At 46.3% G+C, this 13,701-nt stretch overlaps 1 protein-coding gene and 3 non-coding genes across 4 annotated transcripts; 1 reads left to right on the forward strand and 3 right to left on the reverse strand.

Moving 5' to 3' along the window:
* Nucleotides 1–7,411: 7,411 nt before the first annotated feature.
* Nucleotides 7,412–9,727, reverse strand: Abt1 (activator of basal transcription 1). Its single transcript, XM_021180575.2, has 3 exons — nucleotides 9,428–9,727; nucleotides 8,345–8,544; nucleotides 7,412–8,197 (listed from the first exon to the last, which is right to left on the reverse strand). The coding sequence occupies exons 1-3, from the start codon at nucleotides 9,690–9,692 to the stop codon at nucleotides 7,835–7,837; spliced, it is 828 nt and encodes a 275-aa protein (XP_021036234.1). The 5' UTR covers nucleotides 9,693–9,727; the 3' UTR covers nucleotides 7,412–7,834.
* Nucleotides 9,728–11,500: 1,773 nt separating this feature from the next.
* Nucleotides 11,501–11,589, reverse strand: Trnay-gua. The gene is given in 2 exon segments: nucleotides 11,501–11,536; nucleotides 11,553–11,589. It is a non-coding gene; the product is annotated as a tRNA-Tyr (tRNA).
* A 790-nt stretch (nucleotides 11,590–12,379) lies between these two features.
* On the forward strand, nucleotides 12,380–12,467 carry Trnay-gua. The gene is given in 2 exon segments: nucleotides 12,380–12,416; nucleotides 12,432–12,467. It is a non-coding gene; the product is annotated as a tRNA-Tyr (tRNA).
* A 212-nt stretch (nucleotides 12,468–12,679) lies between these two features.
* On the reverse strand, nucleotides 12,680–12,765 carry Trnay-gua. Its single transcript is given in 2 exon segments — nucleotides 12,680–12,715; nucleotides 12,729–12,765. It is a non-coding gene; the product is annotated as a tRNA-Tyr (tRNA).
* Nucleotides 12,766–13,701: the final 936 nt, after the last annotated feature.

Genomic DNA, 13,701 nt, shown 5'->3' on the forward strand with positions numbered 1-13,701 from the left:
TTATGGAGGACTGGAGTAAGGTATACTCATTGGGCTTTGGGTCTCATTTTCTTGGTCACTCATGAGATGGGCACATTTTCATAAATTAGTTTATTGTCTTCTTTGAAAAATGCCTAACCTGATTTTTTTTCTCTTTTATGTCAAGTGGAGGACTGTGCAAGGTGCAGGGGAGGTTGGGAAGTTGGAGGACTGTGCAAGGTGCAGGGGAGGTTGGGAAGGTGGAGGACTGTGTATGATGCAGGAGAGGCTGGAGAGGTTGAGGACTGTGCATGGTGCAAGGGAGGCTGGGGAAGTGGAGGACTGTGCATGGTGCAGGAGAGGTTGGGGAGGTGGAGGACTGTGCATAGTGCAGGAGAGGTTGGGGAGGGAGTGGTCAGGAGAATGGGGCTGGGAAGACTGAGGTAATTTCTCCTTCCACAATGGTTAAATATGTCTGTCTAGATGAAGGGGTAACACCATCTCAATCAGCCTCAGAGGCCATGCAGCGTTAAAACAGAGGTTCATCTAGGGACACAAGAGTGTTCTAAAATGCAGTGTAGTCCCTGAGAGGAATGTCACAGGGTAAGCTGTATTTTTATCATGAGTCATCTCTGGGGAAGGTGGTGGCATCTGGACTTTCCCACAAAAGTTCCACAGGGCTTAAAAGTAACAGATTACAGGAGGAGTGGTCCTAATGAGTATGAGGGATAGGAAAGTAAGTGGCAGGCTGTCACTCAACATTCAGGGCATTGCTTTAGAGATCCAAAGATGGATGGGTTGTTGGAGGCTCACCCTGTCTCCTTTCAGCGGATGTTTACCTGTTAGAGATTTTAGGATAGCTTGAGAAATGACGGTAACAGGATACCCACTGCCAATGTGTTTGAAAGCAGAAGAGACCACGGGTGTGAACTCATAAATGTTTTGCACCTGCACCAGCCACACAGGAGCTTTTAGAAAGGTGGAAGTGGGAAACCCAAACAATGGCACTGTCCTTGGGATCTGTACCCAGGAACACATCTCTTCCAATCTTGCTTCAGTTATACACTGTCTCAGGGTTACTATAGTTGTGATGAAACACCATGACCAAAGAAACCTGGGGAGGAAGGGTTTATTTGGCTTACATTTCCACATTATAGCTCATCATCAAAGGGAGTCAGAAGTGAAACCCAAACAGGGCAGGGAGTTGGAAACAGTAGTTGATGCAGAAGCCATGGAGGAGTGCTGCCTACTGGCTTGATCAGCCTACTTTCTTGTAAAACCCAGGACCACCTGCCCAAAGATGGCCCCACCCACAATGGGCCAGGCCTTCCTCCATCAATTAAGAAGATGCCCTACAGGCTTATCTACAACCCATCTTATGGAAGCACTTTCTTGAGATTCCATCCTTTCAGATGACTTCAGCCTGTGTTAACATAAAACTATCCAATGTATTCATCAATGATACAAAATAGAATTCTAACATAATATGAAAACAAAAACAAGTTTCTCCAAATTTTCAGATTTCTGGCCAGTTACTTTTTGAGAGTCCCGGTAATGTGTGCCAGATAATATCAGAGTATTTACATTGTGACTCTAGCACAGACTCCCTCCTTTCTCCTTAAAAACCCACTCCTGCTATTTTGCTTTGCTTGCTTGCTGCTGCTGCCGCCGCGGCCGCCAACTCCGACGCCACGTGTGCGCGCGCGCACACACCACCAGCTACCCCGCTTGACCTTCTTGGATAATAAATCTTTGTGCTGAGAATTTGATGACTCGGGATATCGTGTACGGACTGCGAGGTGGCCAACCTCCCTTACATTGGTGATCCTCTCAAGGTGTGGATGTCTCCTTAAGGACAAATCCAGAGAGTCCTCCCAACGGTGAGCGCAGGAAGCAGGCTTGGCGCACACACAGTATAATGGGATTCAGGACCCACAGGGCCTGGTGGGGAGACAAGGAAAAATACAGCTCCTCTGGCCTCAGCCCCAATCATTGGGTAGAAACTCATCCTCGTCGCCTCCTAGCTGCAAGAAGGTTCTATATCTCATGTCTGTTTGGCGCTTTTGCATAGTGTTTATGCCTAACCAGGTGCACCTACTTCCCCACTAAAGCTTCTCTCTGTGTTGGTTAAGAGCGGTGGGAGCTTGTTTCTACATGGACTGCAACAGTTGTTTATCAAAGAAAACTGAGCAGGGTGAGCTGCTTGTTTTTGTGTTCATTCTCGGAGGGGGAGTTTAAAACAAAGCCAAGAATCCTCACATGGGCGCTCTCCTTGCAAAATGGGTTGCCGCCTATGCAACCGGTGCTGGTTTCTTATTTTCACCTGTAAAAACCTTTTGCACCTCCCTCGACCTTCCCAGTGTGCAATGACCTAATGCAAGTCGTAACCGAGTTTTTTGATAAACTTCTCAGAAAGAAGCTTTCTGACGATTTTCTTGACGTGGGTGGAGTACAGCGATTAGATGCTTTGTCAGTGATCTTCTTAGTGTCGATCTACCGGCCTTTCTGACATCTGTCTACCCTCCAGCTTCCCAGCCTCGCTGATGCAAGCACTCTTGTTTTTAATTCTTTTACAGGTATTTGCTGGAGGGCAGGAGAGGAGAGTGCCCTGGCTCCATCGTGGAAATCAGGGCAAGTGCAGGAGCGGGTTCTCTCCTTCAACCACGCGTTCTACCCGGGAACAAACTCAGCTCAGCAGTTTGGCGACAAGTGCTTTTACTTGCTCAGTCCTTGCACTGACAAATTCAAATCCCTGGCCTCAGTGTGAGGAACCTGGAAGCAACTTATTGGAAGATTCTACAGGTCTGATTTCTGAACAGGAAGCCAGGAGTCTGAAACTGATAGTAACAATCTGCCTGTTATCTAGCACTTTGAGGGGGGNTAGGATTGAGAATTCATTCTGTCCACATAGGCAGGCCGGAGCCAGCCAAGGAAACACAGTGAGGCCTATCTTTAAGTAAGGAGATTAACAACAGAAAACACATTTCCATTTGGCNTAGTGCACCCCACTGACTCTTGGTACACAGCCAGCCATCACTAACTCTAATTTTTCATCAGTTAGATCAGAGGATTGGGACATAAGGTTCCAATACTGAGTGATGAGAGAGCTAGCCTAGTAATCTTTCCACAGTAAGNAGCTAAAATGAAGTGGTTTTATTATCATACCCACAAACCTGGAGACAGAAATGACAGTGGTTACTGCAGGGTCTCCTGACATCATTGGGATCTACGCTCCTCCTGATGACCTGGGCTCCTAACATCAGTTCACAACTGTCAGCATCAGGATGTAATGCCCACTGTGCACAGACATACATGAGGGTAATCACCCATACACGTAAGAAAAAAATTTTTTTAGAAAATCAATTTTTAAAAAGAGCAAGGCAAGAAGCAGGAGTGGGTGGGTAGGGGAGCAGAGCAGAGGGAGGGTATAGGGAACTTTCGGAATAGCATTTGAAATGTATATAAAGAAAATATCTAATAAATAGATAGATAGATAGATAGATAAAGCAAGGCTAGGCACTAGTGGTGCATGCCTTTAATCCCAGCACTCAAGAGGCAGAGGAGGAGGCAGAGGCAGGTGGATCTCCATGAGTTCAAGTTCAGCCTAGAGTACAAAGCAAGGTCCAGAACAGCCAGGGTGGTTGGTTAGAGAGAGAAACCTAGTCAGGAAAAACATTAATTAATTAATTAATTAATTGTTAAAAATGAGAGCTCTATTCTGTATATTTAACCCACATTAGTCTGTAATTAATTTCCTGGGATAGCCATCACATCAACTAATCCATAGCCCATATTGCCAACTGAGATTCAGCAAGTATGGGCACAATGATCTTAACTGCACAGGACTCCACACTGCATTACAAGTAGGAGTCAGCTAGCTTTGGCTGTAACTGCACACCACAGATCATCCTACAGCTAGTAATGAAGTCACAATGCACTTTCTGAGCCTGAAAAACACTTTGTCGAGTCTTCTTCTCTTCTTCCTCTTCCTCCTCCTACCCACTTCCTCCTCACCATGTAGCGCTGTCTGTCCTGGAACTAACTATGTAGACCAGGTTGGCCTTGAACTCACAGAGATGTGCCTGACTCCCAAGTACTGAGATTAGAGGTTTGTACAAAGTCCAGGCATTTGTTTTTATCAGTGTTTCATTATTGGGCTCTAGTCACAGAGAACAACCACCACAGATTAGCTGACTTTCACTCTGTTCTTACCGTTGTTCCTGTAGAAGAGGCTCGATGTGGACAGAGTAGGCTCACAGAGTCCCAGGTGAAGATGTAACTCGGCCTTTTATTACCTTTGTGACTGACTGGATCAAGAGCTTCCTGACGCTCCTTATCACTGTCACAAGTAGATGACACTTTCCAAACTGGTTGTCAAGGCAAACATCACAGGTCGTGGAGTGCAGAAAATGTGTTACTTAGGATTTTATAAAACCTCTCCTCACAGCAACTCACTCAAAGAGGTGGTGAACATTTATTTACCAGACTGAAGCCCTAAAGAGCCAAAGATAATGTTGGGCCTTCATACTGATAACACCTGGGTAAAAACATCAACAATTACTGTAAAACAGGAGGAGCTACCCCAGAGAGAAGACAGTGCTCCAGCCCCGCAGAAGCAGGATGCTCACCTTAGGAGGGGAAGTCAGGGGAAGCCAGCCTGACATTCTGTGTGACTGAATCTTGAAGGGGAAATGCACTTGAGCTTGTGAGGAAGGGAACAAGGGGCCAGGGGTTCAGGCTGTTGGAAGAGAAGTTTCAGAAGGTGCTGAGGAAGGCAGTCCATGTGATAGACCCACGACATGGGCTGGACTGAGGGAGGAGAATGGAGGTAGGAAAAGTGGCTGGAATGGCAGGATCTATGAGAGGCTCAGTCTTTGTCTTAGTTAGGGTTTAACTGCTGTGAACAGACACCATGACCAAGGCAAGTCTTATAAAGGACAACATCTAATTGGGGCTGGCTTACAGGTTCAGAGGTTCAGTCCATTATCATCAAGGTGGGAGCCTGGAAGCATCCAGGCATGATACAGGCAAAGCTGAGGGTTCTACATCTTCATATGAAGGCTGCTAGTGGAAGACTGACTTCTAGGCAGCTAGAGTGAGGGTCTTAAACCCCATGCCCACAGTAACACACCTACTCCAACAAGGCCATTCCTCCAAATAGTGCCACTCTCTGGGCCAAGCATATTCAAACCACGACAGTATTTTTAACCCCTAGATCTATTAGTAAACATCTTTCTTATCACATATGCAGTTTTTGTACAGAAGACATGTACCAAAATGAATACTGAAACATTTTAAAAGATAAGGCATGTGATAGCTTGTGGATGCCTTTTCCAGGTAAGGATTTACCCTACAAAGAAACGGAGGTTAATTATTATGCTATTTGTTTATTTAAGAATATTGAAACGAGGCCTGTTGATACAGGCCTATTATCCCAAGTTTTTGGGAGGCTGAGACAGGATTTCATGTTCAGAGCCTACCTGACCAAAGTTAGCTCAAGGCTAACTTGAGCAACTTACAGAATGAGTTCAAGGCTAAGTCTCACTTGAGTGAGGCCCTAATACAAAATAAGAAAGTTATGAGGAGCAGTCCCTAGGTCCAGTAATGTGGGATATGCAGAGATATTCCTTTTAAGGTGAAAGATAAGGTATTGCACCTGGCCCCTCCCACTACCAAGAAAGAAGCACATTTAGTGGGTCTATTTGGATTCTGGAGACAGTACATTCCTCACTTGAGTGTGTTACTCAGGCCCATATACCAAGTGACATGTGTGGGGCCTGAAACAGAAGGCCCTTCAACAGGTCCAGGCTGCTGTGCAGGCTGCTCTACTCCTGAATCATATGATCCAGCAGACCTGATGGCACTTGAGGTACTGGTGGCAGATAGAGATGCTGTTTGGAGCCTCTGACAGGCCCCTGTAGGGGAATCACAGATAAGACCTTTGGGATATTGGAGCAAAGCTCTACCATCATCTGCAGACAACCATTCTCCCTTTAAAAAACAGCTCTTGGCCTGCTATTGGACCTTAGTGGAAACTGAACGTTTGACAAGGACACCAAGTTACCAAGCAACCTGAACTTGAACTATCCATCATGAGCTGGGTGCTATCAGACCCTCCAAGTCATAAAGTAGGACGTACAAAGCAGCAGTCTATTATCAAATGGAAGTGGTATATATGTGATTGGGCCAGAGCAGGTCTTGAAGGTACAAGCAAGTTACATGAAGAAGGTGCTCAAATGCTAATGGTTTCTACTCCCATTACAATGCCATCTGCTGCCAAGCATGCACCTATAGCCTCATGGGGTGTTCCCTATGATCGATTGACTGAAGACTAGGGCCTGGATTACTGACGGCTCTACACGTTATGCAGGCACCACCCAGAAGCGGACAGCTGCAGTATAACCCCTTTCCAGGGCAACCCTGAAAGATACAGGTGAAGGAAAATCTTCACAGTGGGCAAAACTTCAGGCAGTACACGTGGTATTAGTTTGTTTGGCAAAAGAAATGGCCAGATGTACAACTGTTTACCGACTCATGGGCTATAGCCAATGGATTGGCTGGATGGTCAAGGACTTAGAAAGATCACAATTGGAAAACTGGTGAGAAAGACATCTGGGGAAGAAGTATGTGGATAGATCTCTCCAAATGGGCAAAGGATGTGAAGATATTTATGTCCCATGTAAACGCTCACCAAAAGGTAACTTCAGCCAAGGAGCTCAATAATCAAGTGGATTAGATGACCCGTTCTGTGGACAGTCAGCCTCTTTCCCCAGCCATCCCTGTCATTGCTCAGTGGGCACATGAACAAAGTGGCTATGGTGACTGAGATGGAGGTTATGCTCGGGCTCAACAGGGACTTCCACTCACCAAGGCTGACCTGGCTACAGCTGCTGCTGCTGAATGCCAGATCTGCTAATAGCACAAACTAACACTGAGCCCTAGATTCTTTGAGGTGAGCAGCCAGAAACCTGGTGGCAGATTTACTACACTGTACTACTTCCTCCATGGAAAGGAGATCTCCGAGTTCAAGGTCATCTGGGACAAAGCAAGTCCCAGATCCAGGAATGGAGGTACACACCTTTAACCTGGGCCACATCTTCTAAGGAGACCTACATAATGACATTGGAAGAAGGAAGACCCTCCTTTGTCTGCTTGTCTCATGGGACTGAGCAATTGCTAGACTTTTGCACTTCCATTCACAGGTGCTCCTGACCACTGTTGGGAGTTAGAGGACAGTCAGTAAACCATCAACAAATCTCCATTACTATACAGAGACTACCCATAAGTTCTGTGACTCTAGAGAACCCTGACTAACACAGGAGCATTGGGATCATATCTGACAGAGTAACTGAGATTCATGGGTGGAGGAGAATCATGCCTGTGCTAAAGTAACTGAGCGGCATGCATGGCTTCAAAAGAAGTTGAAACTTACTTAATGAAAAACTAAAAAGCATATAAAAATAAATTATTTTTTATTTTCAAATATAAGCCTCAAATTGGACCACCAATCCAATTCCTGTTAATTCAGCCTTCCACCACAGTGAACAAACACCACAGACCACGACCCTAGTGGCGGGCAAGTCCACTCTTTCAGTCAGAAACTGTTAGCTGTCCACTGAGAAAGAGTCAGGCAATCAGAAATCAAACAAAACACAACAGGCACCTACAGGGGTCTTCACCCTGGATAGGACGAGTAAGGTTCTCAGGCTGGCACTTACAGGATTTGTTCAAAGTAGGTAAAAGACACCAACAAAAGACCTTTACCAGACTCTTGGTGTGGGGAATAGAGAAAACATCTGCCTAGATGGTCACACTCTTCAGGAAGCAGATCAAAATGGTGCAGGGCTGGTAGGTATTTCTTCCACCACCAGGAGTCCTACGGTTTTTCCTTGCTCTCTGCAGGTAGAGGGGCTCCAAAGATCTTGGCAAGGAGCCCTCTGTTGGATCGGGCCTGGTCCTCGACATTAGCCAGCCGCGCTCTTTCCCGCCCTCCTGGCCGTGCTGCTTTCCGGGCCCTAAACTCCTGCTCAGTGGGACGCTGGGTGAATGTCCAGGAGCTATTTGGCCGAGTAGCATCCCCATCAGCTGCAAGGAAGTGTCGTCCCTGTTCTACGTTTCGAAGATAGAAATCAGTCTCTCGCTTTGCTTGGGCGACCTCTGCTCTCAGGCGTTGCCTTCGTACTTGGCGCTCAAAGGCAAGGTGTTCACTGAGGTGGGACCAAGTAAAACGATGCAAATACTGTGAGAAGGAAAAGAAGAAAAGGTCACAGTAGGGAAGAACGGGAAAAGAAACTGGGAGCTGCTCAGAGCTAGCAGGAAGGAGGGGGTGCCTGGACTAGAGCTGGAGGGGGGAATGAAGATGTGGCAGACAAACTGAGAACCTCACCTTGAGGTTCCACAGGTCGTAACGGAAGGGGCTGCGCTTGCGGGCGCCCATGGGCGTGTTATGTAGACTGGCTGCCACTCGCTTGGCTACACCTTTGTCTCGGAACTCCACCCAGCCTTCGGTATAGTCCTTGCTGTACTTAGCTCCCTTCTTTCCTCCTGCAGCCGCGGCTGCCTTCTTCTTGCGTTTCACAAAGTGGTCTGTAGGCCATACACAATGAACACCCCGGTCAAGCACCCACTGAGACCCACCTCAGTTTAGCCATAAGCCGCACCTGCTTGTTTAGGTGCTACTTTACAGTGGTTGATGAAACACGGCTGTCTGTAAGGGGCAGCTTCTCCTTTCTTTAACTCATGCCTCCCTTCAAATGACTTCTTGAACATTAGAACAGCACCAAGAACAACTCCAGTCCCCACCTCCATTTCCAAGTTGTGCATGTCAAGAGGTGGAAGAGAGCCGGGCAGCGGTAGTGCACGCCTTTAATCCCAGCACTTGGGAGGCAGAGGCAGGCGGATCTCTGAGTTCGAGGCCAGCCTGGTCTACAGAGTGAGTTCCAGGACAGCCAGGGCTACAGAGAAACCCTGTCTCGAAAAACCAAAAAGAAAAAAAAAAAAGGTGAAGAGGCTGAAGGAGGCTAATCATACAGTTTCAGGGACTATTTGAAAACTGAGAGGCCTGGAGAGATGGCTCAGTGGTTAAGAGTACTGACTGCTCTTTCAGAGGTCCTGAGTTCAACTCCCAGCAACCACATGGTGGCTCACAACCATCTGTAATGGGATCTGATGCCCTCTTCTGGTGTGTCTGAAGACAGCTACAAAAAATAGTAAATAAATAAATTTTTTAAAAAAAGAAAATTGTGGGTATCTTTCGAGCCTTATTAAAGCACTCTCTCTACCCACTCACCCTCTCCATTTCCCTTCCCCGCCTGCCACCTAAAGTTCGTGAGTGATACATACTTAGCAGCTAGGAGGGGGCCACAGCCTTCCGAGAGCCAGCACCCCCTGCCTCATTCGTGTACAGCCAAGAAAATGAGTAGCGCCCGCCTGCCCGCATTGCCACCTCTCCTTTCGACGCAGGGCTTACCCTCGGCCTGGAAGAAAACGCGTCCCACCTCGCCGTAGGCGCTGAGCAGGTTGCGTACGTGAAGGGGCCGGAATCGCGGCGGGACGTGGCCTAGATAAACAATCCCCGGAACTACCTTCTTCTTCTTGCTGCTGCTGCTGCTACAGGCCGCGTCCTCGGGCTCCTCCTGATCCTCCGCCGCCTCTGCATTCGCCTCTTCCTCCTCCTCTTCCTTTTCCTCCATCGCAGCCTTTTGCTGATCCACCAACTCTCCCGCCTTCACCATGGCAAGATCTGGGGAGCACGACAGCCGAGAATCTGTCGCCATTTGATGACGCACATCCTGCGAGCCAATCTGCGGTCGGGGCCAAGAAGTGACGTAAATCCTGGGTGCCGTTCTACGGCGGGGCGGGGCGGGGACAGACGGGGCGGGGCGGGAGGGGCGGGGCCAACAGACTAGACTGAGGAGAAGGGGTGGGAGCCGCAGGACGTGGGTCCGGGTAAAATACCTCCGTCGCGCGCAGCCCTCGTCTGAGGCAAGCTCTCACGGAATATTTTTAATTTTTTTTTACAAATGTATATGAATGATTTTTGCCTCCCTGCACCAAGAGCGTGCTCTGGTGCCTCTCGTGGGATTTTTGCAGAACAGAGTGTTGAGAGAGTGTGTTGTAGAGACCAAAACAGCATTTTCTTCCAGGTCTGTGGTGCGAATGTGGTTGAAAGGTTAACACACATTTTAAAAAGTTTTATGAAGTTCAATTTGTAAACTTCAGTCTGAGCCTTGAAGTTTTAATTATCTGAAGTTTCAACATATTATTTGAATTTTTATTATTTGAATTTTTTGAGGTTTTAACATTTTAAAATTAAAGTTTTTGAAGCAGCTTATAAATTTGCACGTATTCTTTTGGGATTTTAACTGGAGTTGCGGTTTTAAAATTTTAAACGCGCCTTTAGTAAATTTACATTTCACCTTGTGAATACTTAAATCTGTAAATGTTTGAGTAAAAAGCTGGTTTGACTACTGTTGTGTTCGAATCCGTGCAAGTTGATGAGCGAAGGGTCCGGGTAGTAGTGCTCAGCCTCGGACCAGCCGCCAGGGGGCGCGGTCCGCACACCAGCAGGCCGCCTCGCTATTGGGACCTACTTGCCAGGGCCCAGCGCAGTGGCGGGCCACAGCCGCTGATGACGCTCGAGCGACGCCTCTGCTAGACATGATGTACTAACCTCTCCTGCTTTACGGACGGACGGAGCGCAGGATGATCCTGAGGACTCAAGTTTTCCCTCGCCAAGGCCCTACATAATATTTTATCCTTCATCATCACGAAACATATAGAAGGCACGGCAGCTGTGTCCGCAGACTCTGGGCGTTATTTGTAAAGCTGAGGTGCGTCTAAGTACCTAATAACTAAACCTGACTTTGGGGACTTGCATTGAAGAGAACTTGCTGTTGGTTACCTCTGCTCCTTTTATAAAAAGTGAATATGGAGAGAAAAGACCCCTACTTTTAACTTTTAACTGACTACTTCACCAACAATGATGACACGTGAGAGCGTCTTATAGTTACTTCAAAACATTGAGAACTGGGGGAGGGGCACATGTAAAGAAGGCACAAGAGTGTGGTGGCTAAGTGGCTTTCTGTACTTTGCACGTGCGTTGTTAATGAAATATTTGTACACATTAAATGCCAAATAAATGCCAAGGAAACTGGAAGTCGTGGCAATCCTGTAATCCTCAGCTCTTGGGAGATGGAGAAGAAAGGAAGTTCCAGACCAACCTGGGCTACAAGAGACCCTTTTAAATTTTAATTTATATATTAAAATTATATATATGAGCATAGAGAGGATCGTGAAGAACCATTGAGTCGTCAATGAGTGAACATGCATCTCGCATGTCGTGCCAGGTATCTTTTCATCGTTACGCCTTCCCATGATCCAGTCTCGATTTCGTAAAATATAAGTGCTCCCACCTTATGTGGGCCTGAAGTTTACTTTTACCTCAAATCCTACAACTGCGTGTTTCAAGTGACATTGGTTCAGTGGAAACCCTTGAAAGCCCTAGAATTCTCAATTTGGTGATACCTTTTCAAAAGGTCTCTCCTTCGAGCCGGATTCGAACCAGCGACCTAAGGATTACCACACTACTAACTCTACAGTCCTCCGCTCTACCAACTGAGCTATCGAAGGAAGACACTCAATTATCCTTTAGGATATGTAAAATAGTTGGCTGACTTATTCTGATTCATTTTGAAATACAAGAAAATGTTTGATGGGTACCAGGATATTCTAAAACTAAGTTAGCTAGTGATCCCTCAACAGGTGTTTAAGAACAGGTTTGAGTTGAGTGCTTTTAATATATAAGTGTTTTACATAGATTTCCAAAAAGTACTCCTAAGAATGTTCACGAGCCCTTCCAGGCAGGGCTCACTCCCTCTGTTGCACTTCCCTGCTGTGCTGTCCAGTCTCAGCACCTCCTTTATTAAAAGTGAGTGAAAATGTCAGTGGTAACATAGACAAACTACCATCCTGAAGCAGAGCTATTGCCCACTTCAGGGAAACGTGTGATTCTCCTTTTTGAACAAGGAAAACCCAGGGGTAAACACAAATGCATGAGACACAAAACTTAAGAGGCCTTTGACAAGTAGGACAGGAGTAGTCCATACTATTTTCCACAATTGTGGTGGGGCAAATAAATGAAACATGTCACACACACACACACACACACACACACACACACAAAACCAAGCAAAAATGTTAACTATTTCATTTTAAGTGTGCTGTCATGCTCGGCCAGCAAATACCATTGGCGCCATTCAGTTTCCTGATCCTAAGACATAAAAATGAATCTGTTAGGAAAACCAAGAAGCCATCCAGGGATATTTTCATGGAATATGTGAGTTATGAAAGGTTTGAATATTATGAATTATGACATGTATAAAAATGTTTCTTGCAAATGCTAAAGAACTCATAGCATCTTCCTTCGATAGCTCAGTTGGTAGAGCGGAGGACTGTAGACTACTAATGTGGTGATCCTTAGGTCGCTGGTTCGAATCCGGCTCGAAGGAATAATGATATTTTTGAAACGGTCTCACCATGGTGTAAATCCTCAATTGTAGGATTTAAATACTCAATTGTAGGATTTAAGGTAAAATAAACATTGGAGGGGCGGGGGCGCGGGTTCGAGTCTGGTTTTGCCTGCCTCTGCCTCCCGAGTGCTGGGATTAAAGGCGTGTACTATTCTATCTTTTGGTGTTATAAATGTCAATTAAAAGACACCTCCTTCGAGCCGGATTCGAACCAGCGACCTAAGGATATCAACACCTATACTACAGTCCTCCGCTCTACCAACTGAGCTATCGAAGGGAGGTGTATAGCCTGTCTGACTTATGAAATAAGTATTTTTATTTCCTGTTTCATTTTAAATGTAGACAATCATCAGGGAAGTTTTTTAAGGTCTTCACTGCCCTTGTCCTATGGTGCTGTCCTGTCTCTTTAGGGCCTCCTCTCTTTATTAAAAGAGAGAGGAAACGGCAGTGATACCATAGACAGACAATACCATCCTGAAGCAGAGCTATTGCCCAGTTCAACATAGAAACGCCGAAGATCAAGAGTGAATGCAAGCCGGGCGTGGTGGCGCACGCCTTTAATCCCAGCACTCGGGAGGCGGATTTCTGAGTTCTGAGGCCAGTCTGGTATACAAAGTGAGTGCCAGGACAGCCAGGGCTACACAGAGAAACCCTGTCTCAAAAAAGTCAAAAAAAAAAGAAAAGAAAAAAGAGTGAATGCAAAAGCATGAGACACGAAGCTTGAGAAGCTTTTGATATGTGTTTTAGGTTGGTTTCTGTTGCTGTGTTAAAATACTATGACCAAAAGCAACCTGGGGAGGAAAGGGTTTATTTAACTTAACCGTCTTGATCACAGTCCATCGTCAGGGAAGCCTGGGCAGAAATCCAAGCAACGCCGGCACTTGAGGGCAGGAAGCGAAGCAGATAACATGGAGGGGTGCTGCTTAAAAGCTTGCTCACTATGGTTTGATCACCCTGCTTCTTATACAACCCAGAACCACTTGCCCAAGGGTGGCATCACCCACAGTGGACTGAGCCATTCCACGCCAATCAGTACTTATGTAAATGCTCCCACAGACTTGCCTGCAGGCAAATCTGATAAAGGCATTTTTCACAATGGCGGTTCCCTCTTCCGGAAGACTAGCTTGAGTCAAGTTGAGAAAAACTTATCACGGAATGTATTTAGGAATGTCCTGGCCCATGTTTTTTTTTTTTTTTTTTTTTTTTGGTTTTT

This window comes from Mus caroli, chromosome 13, assembly GCF_900094665.2.
Source record: "Mus caroli chromosome 13, CAROLI_EIJ_v1.1, whole genome shotgun sequence".
Lineage (NCBI taxonomy): Eukaryota > Metazoa > Chordata > Mammalia > Rodentia > Muridae > Mus > Mus caroli.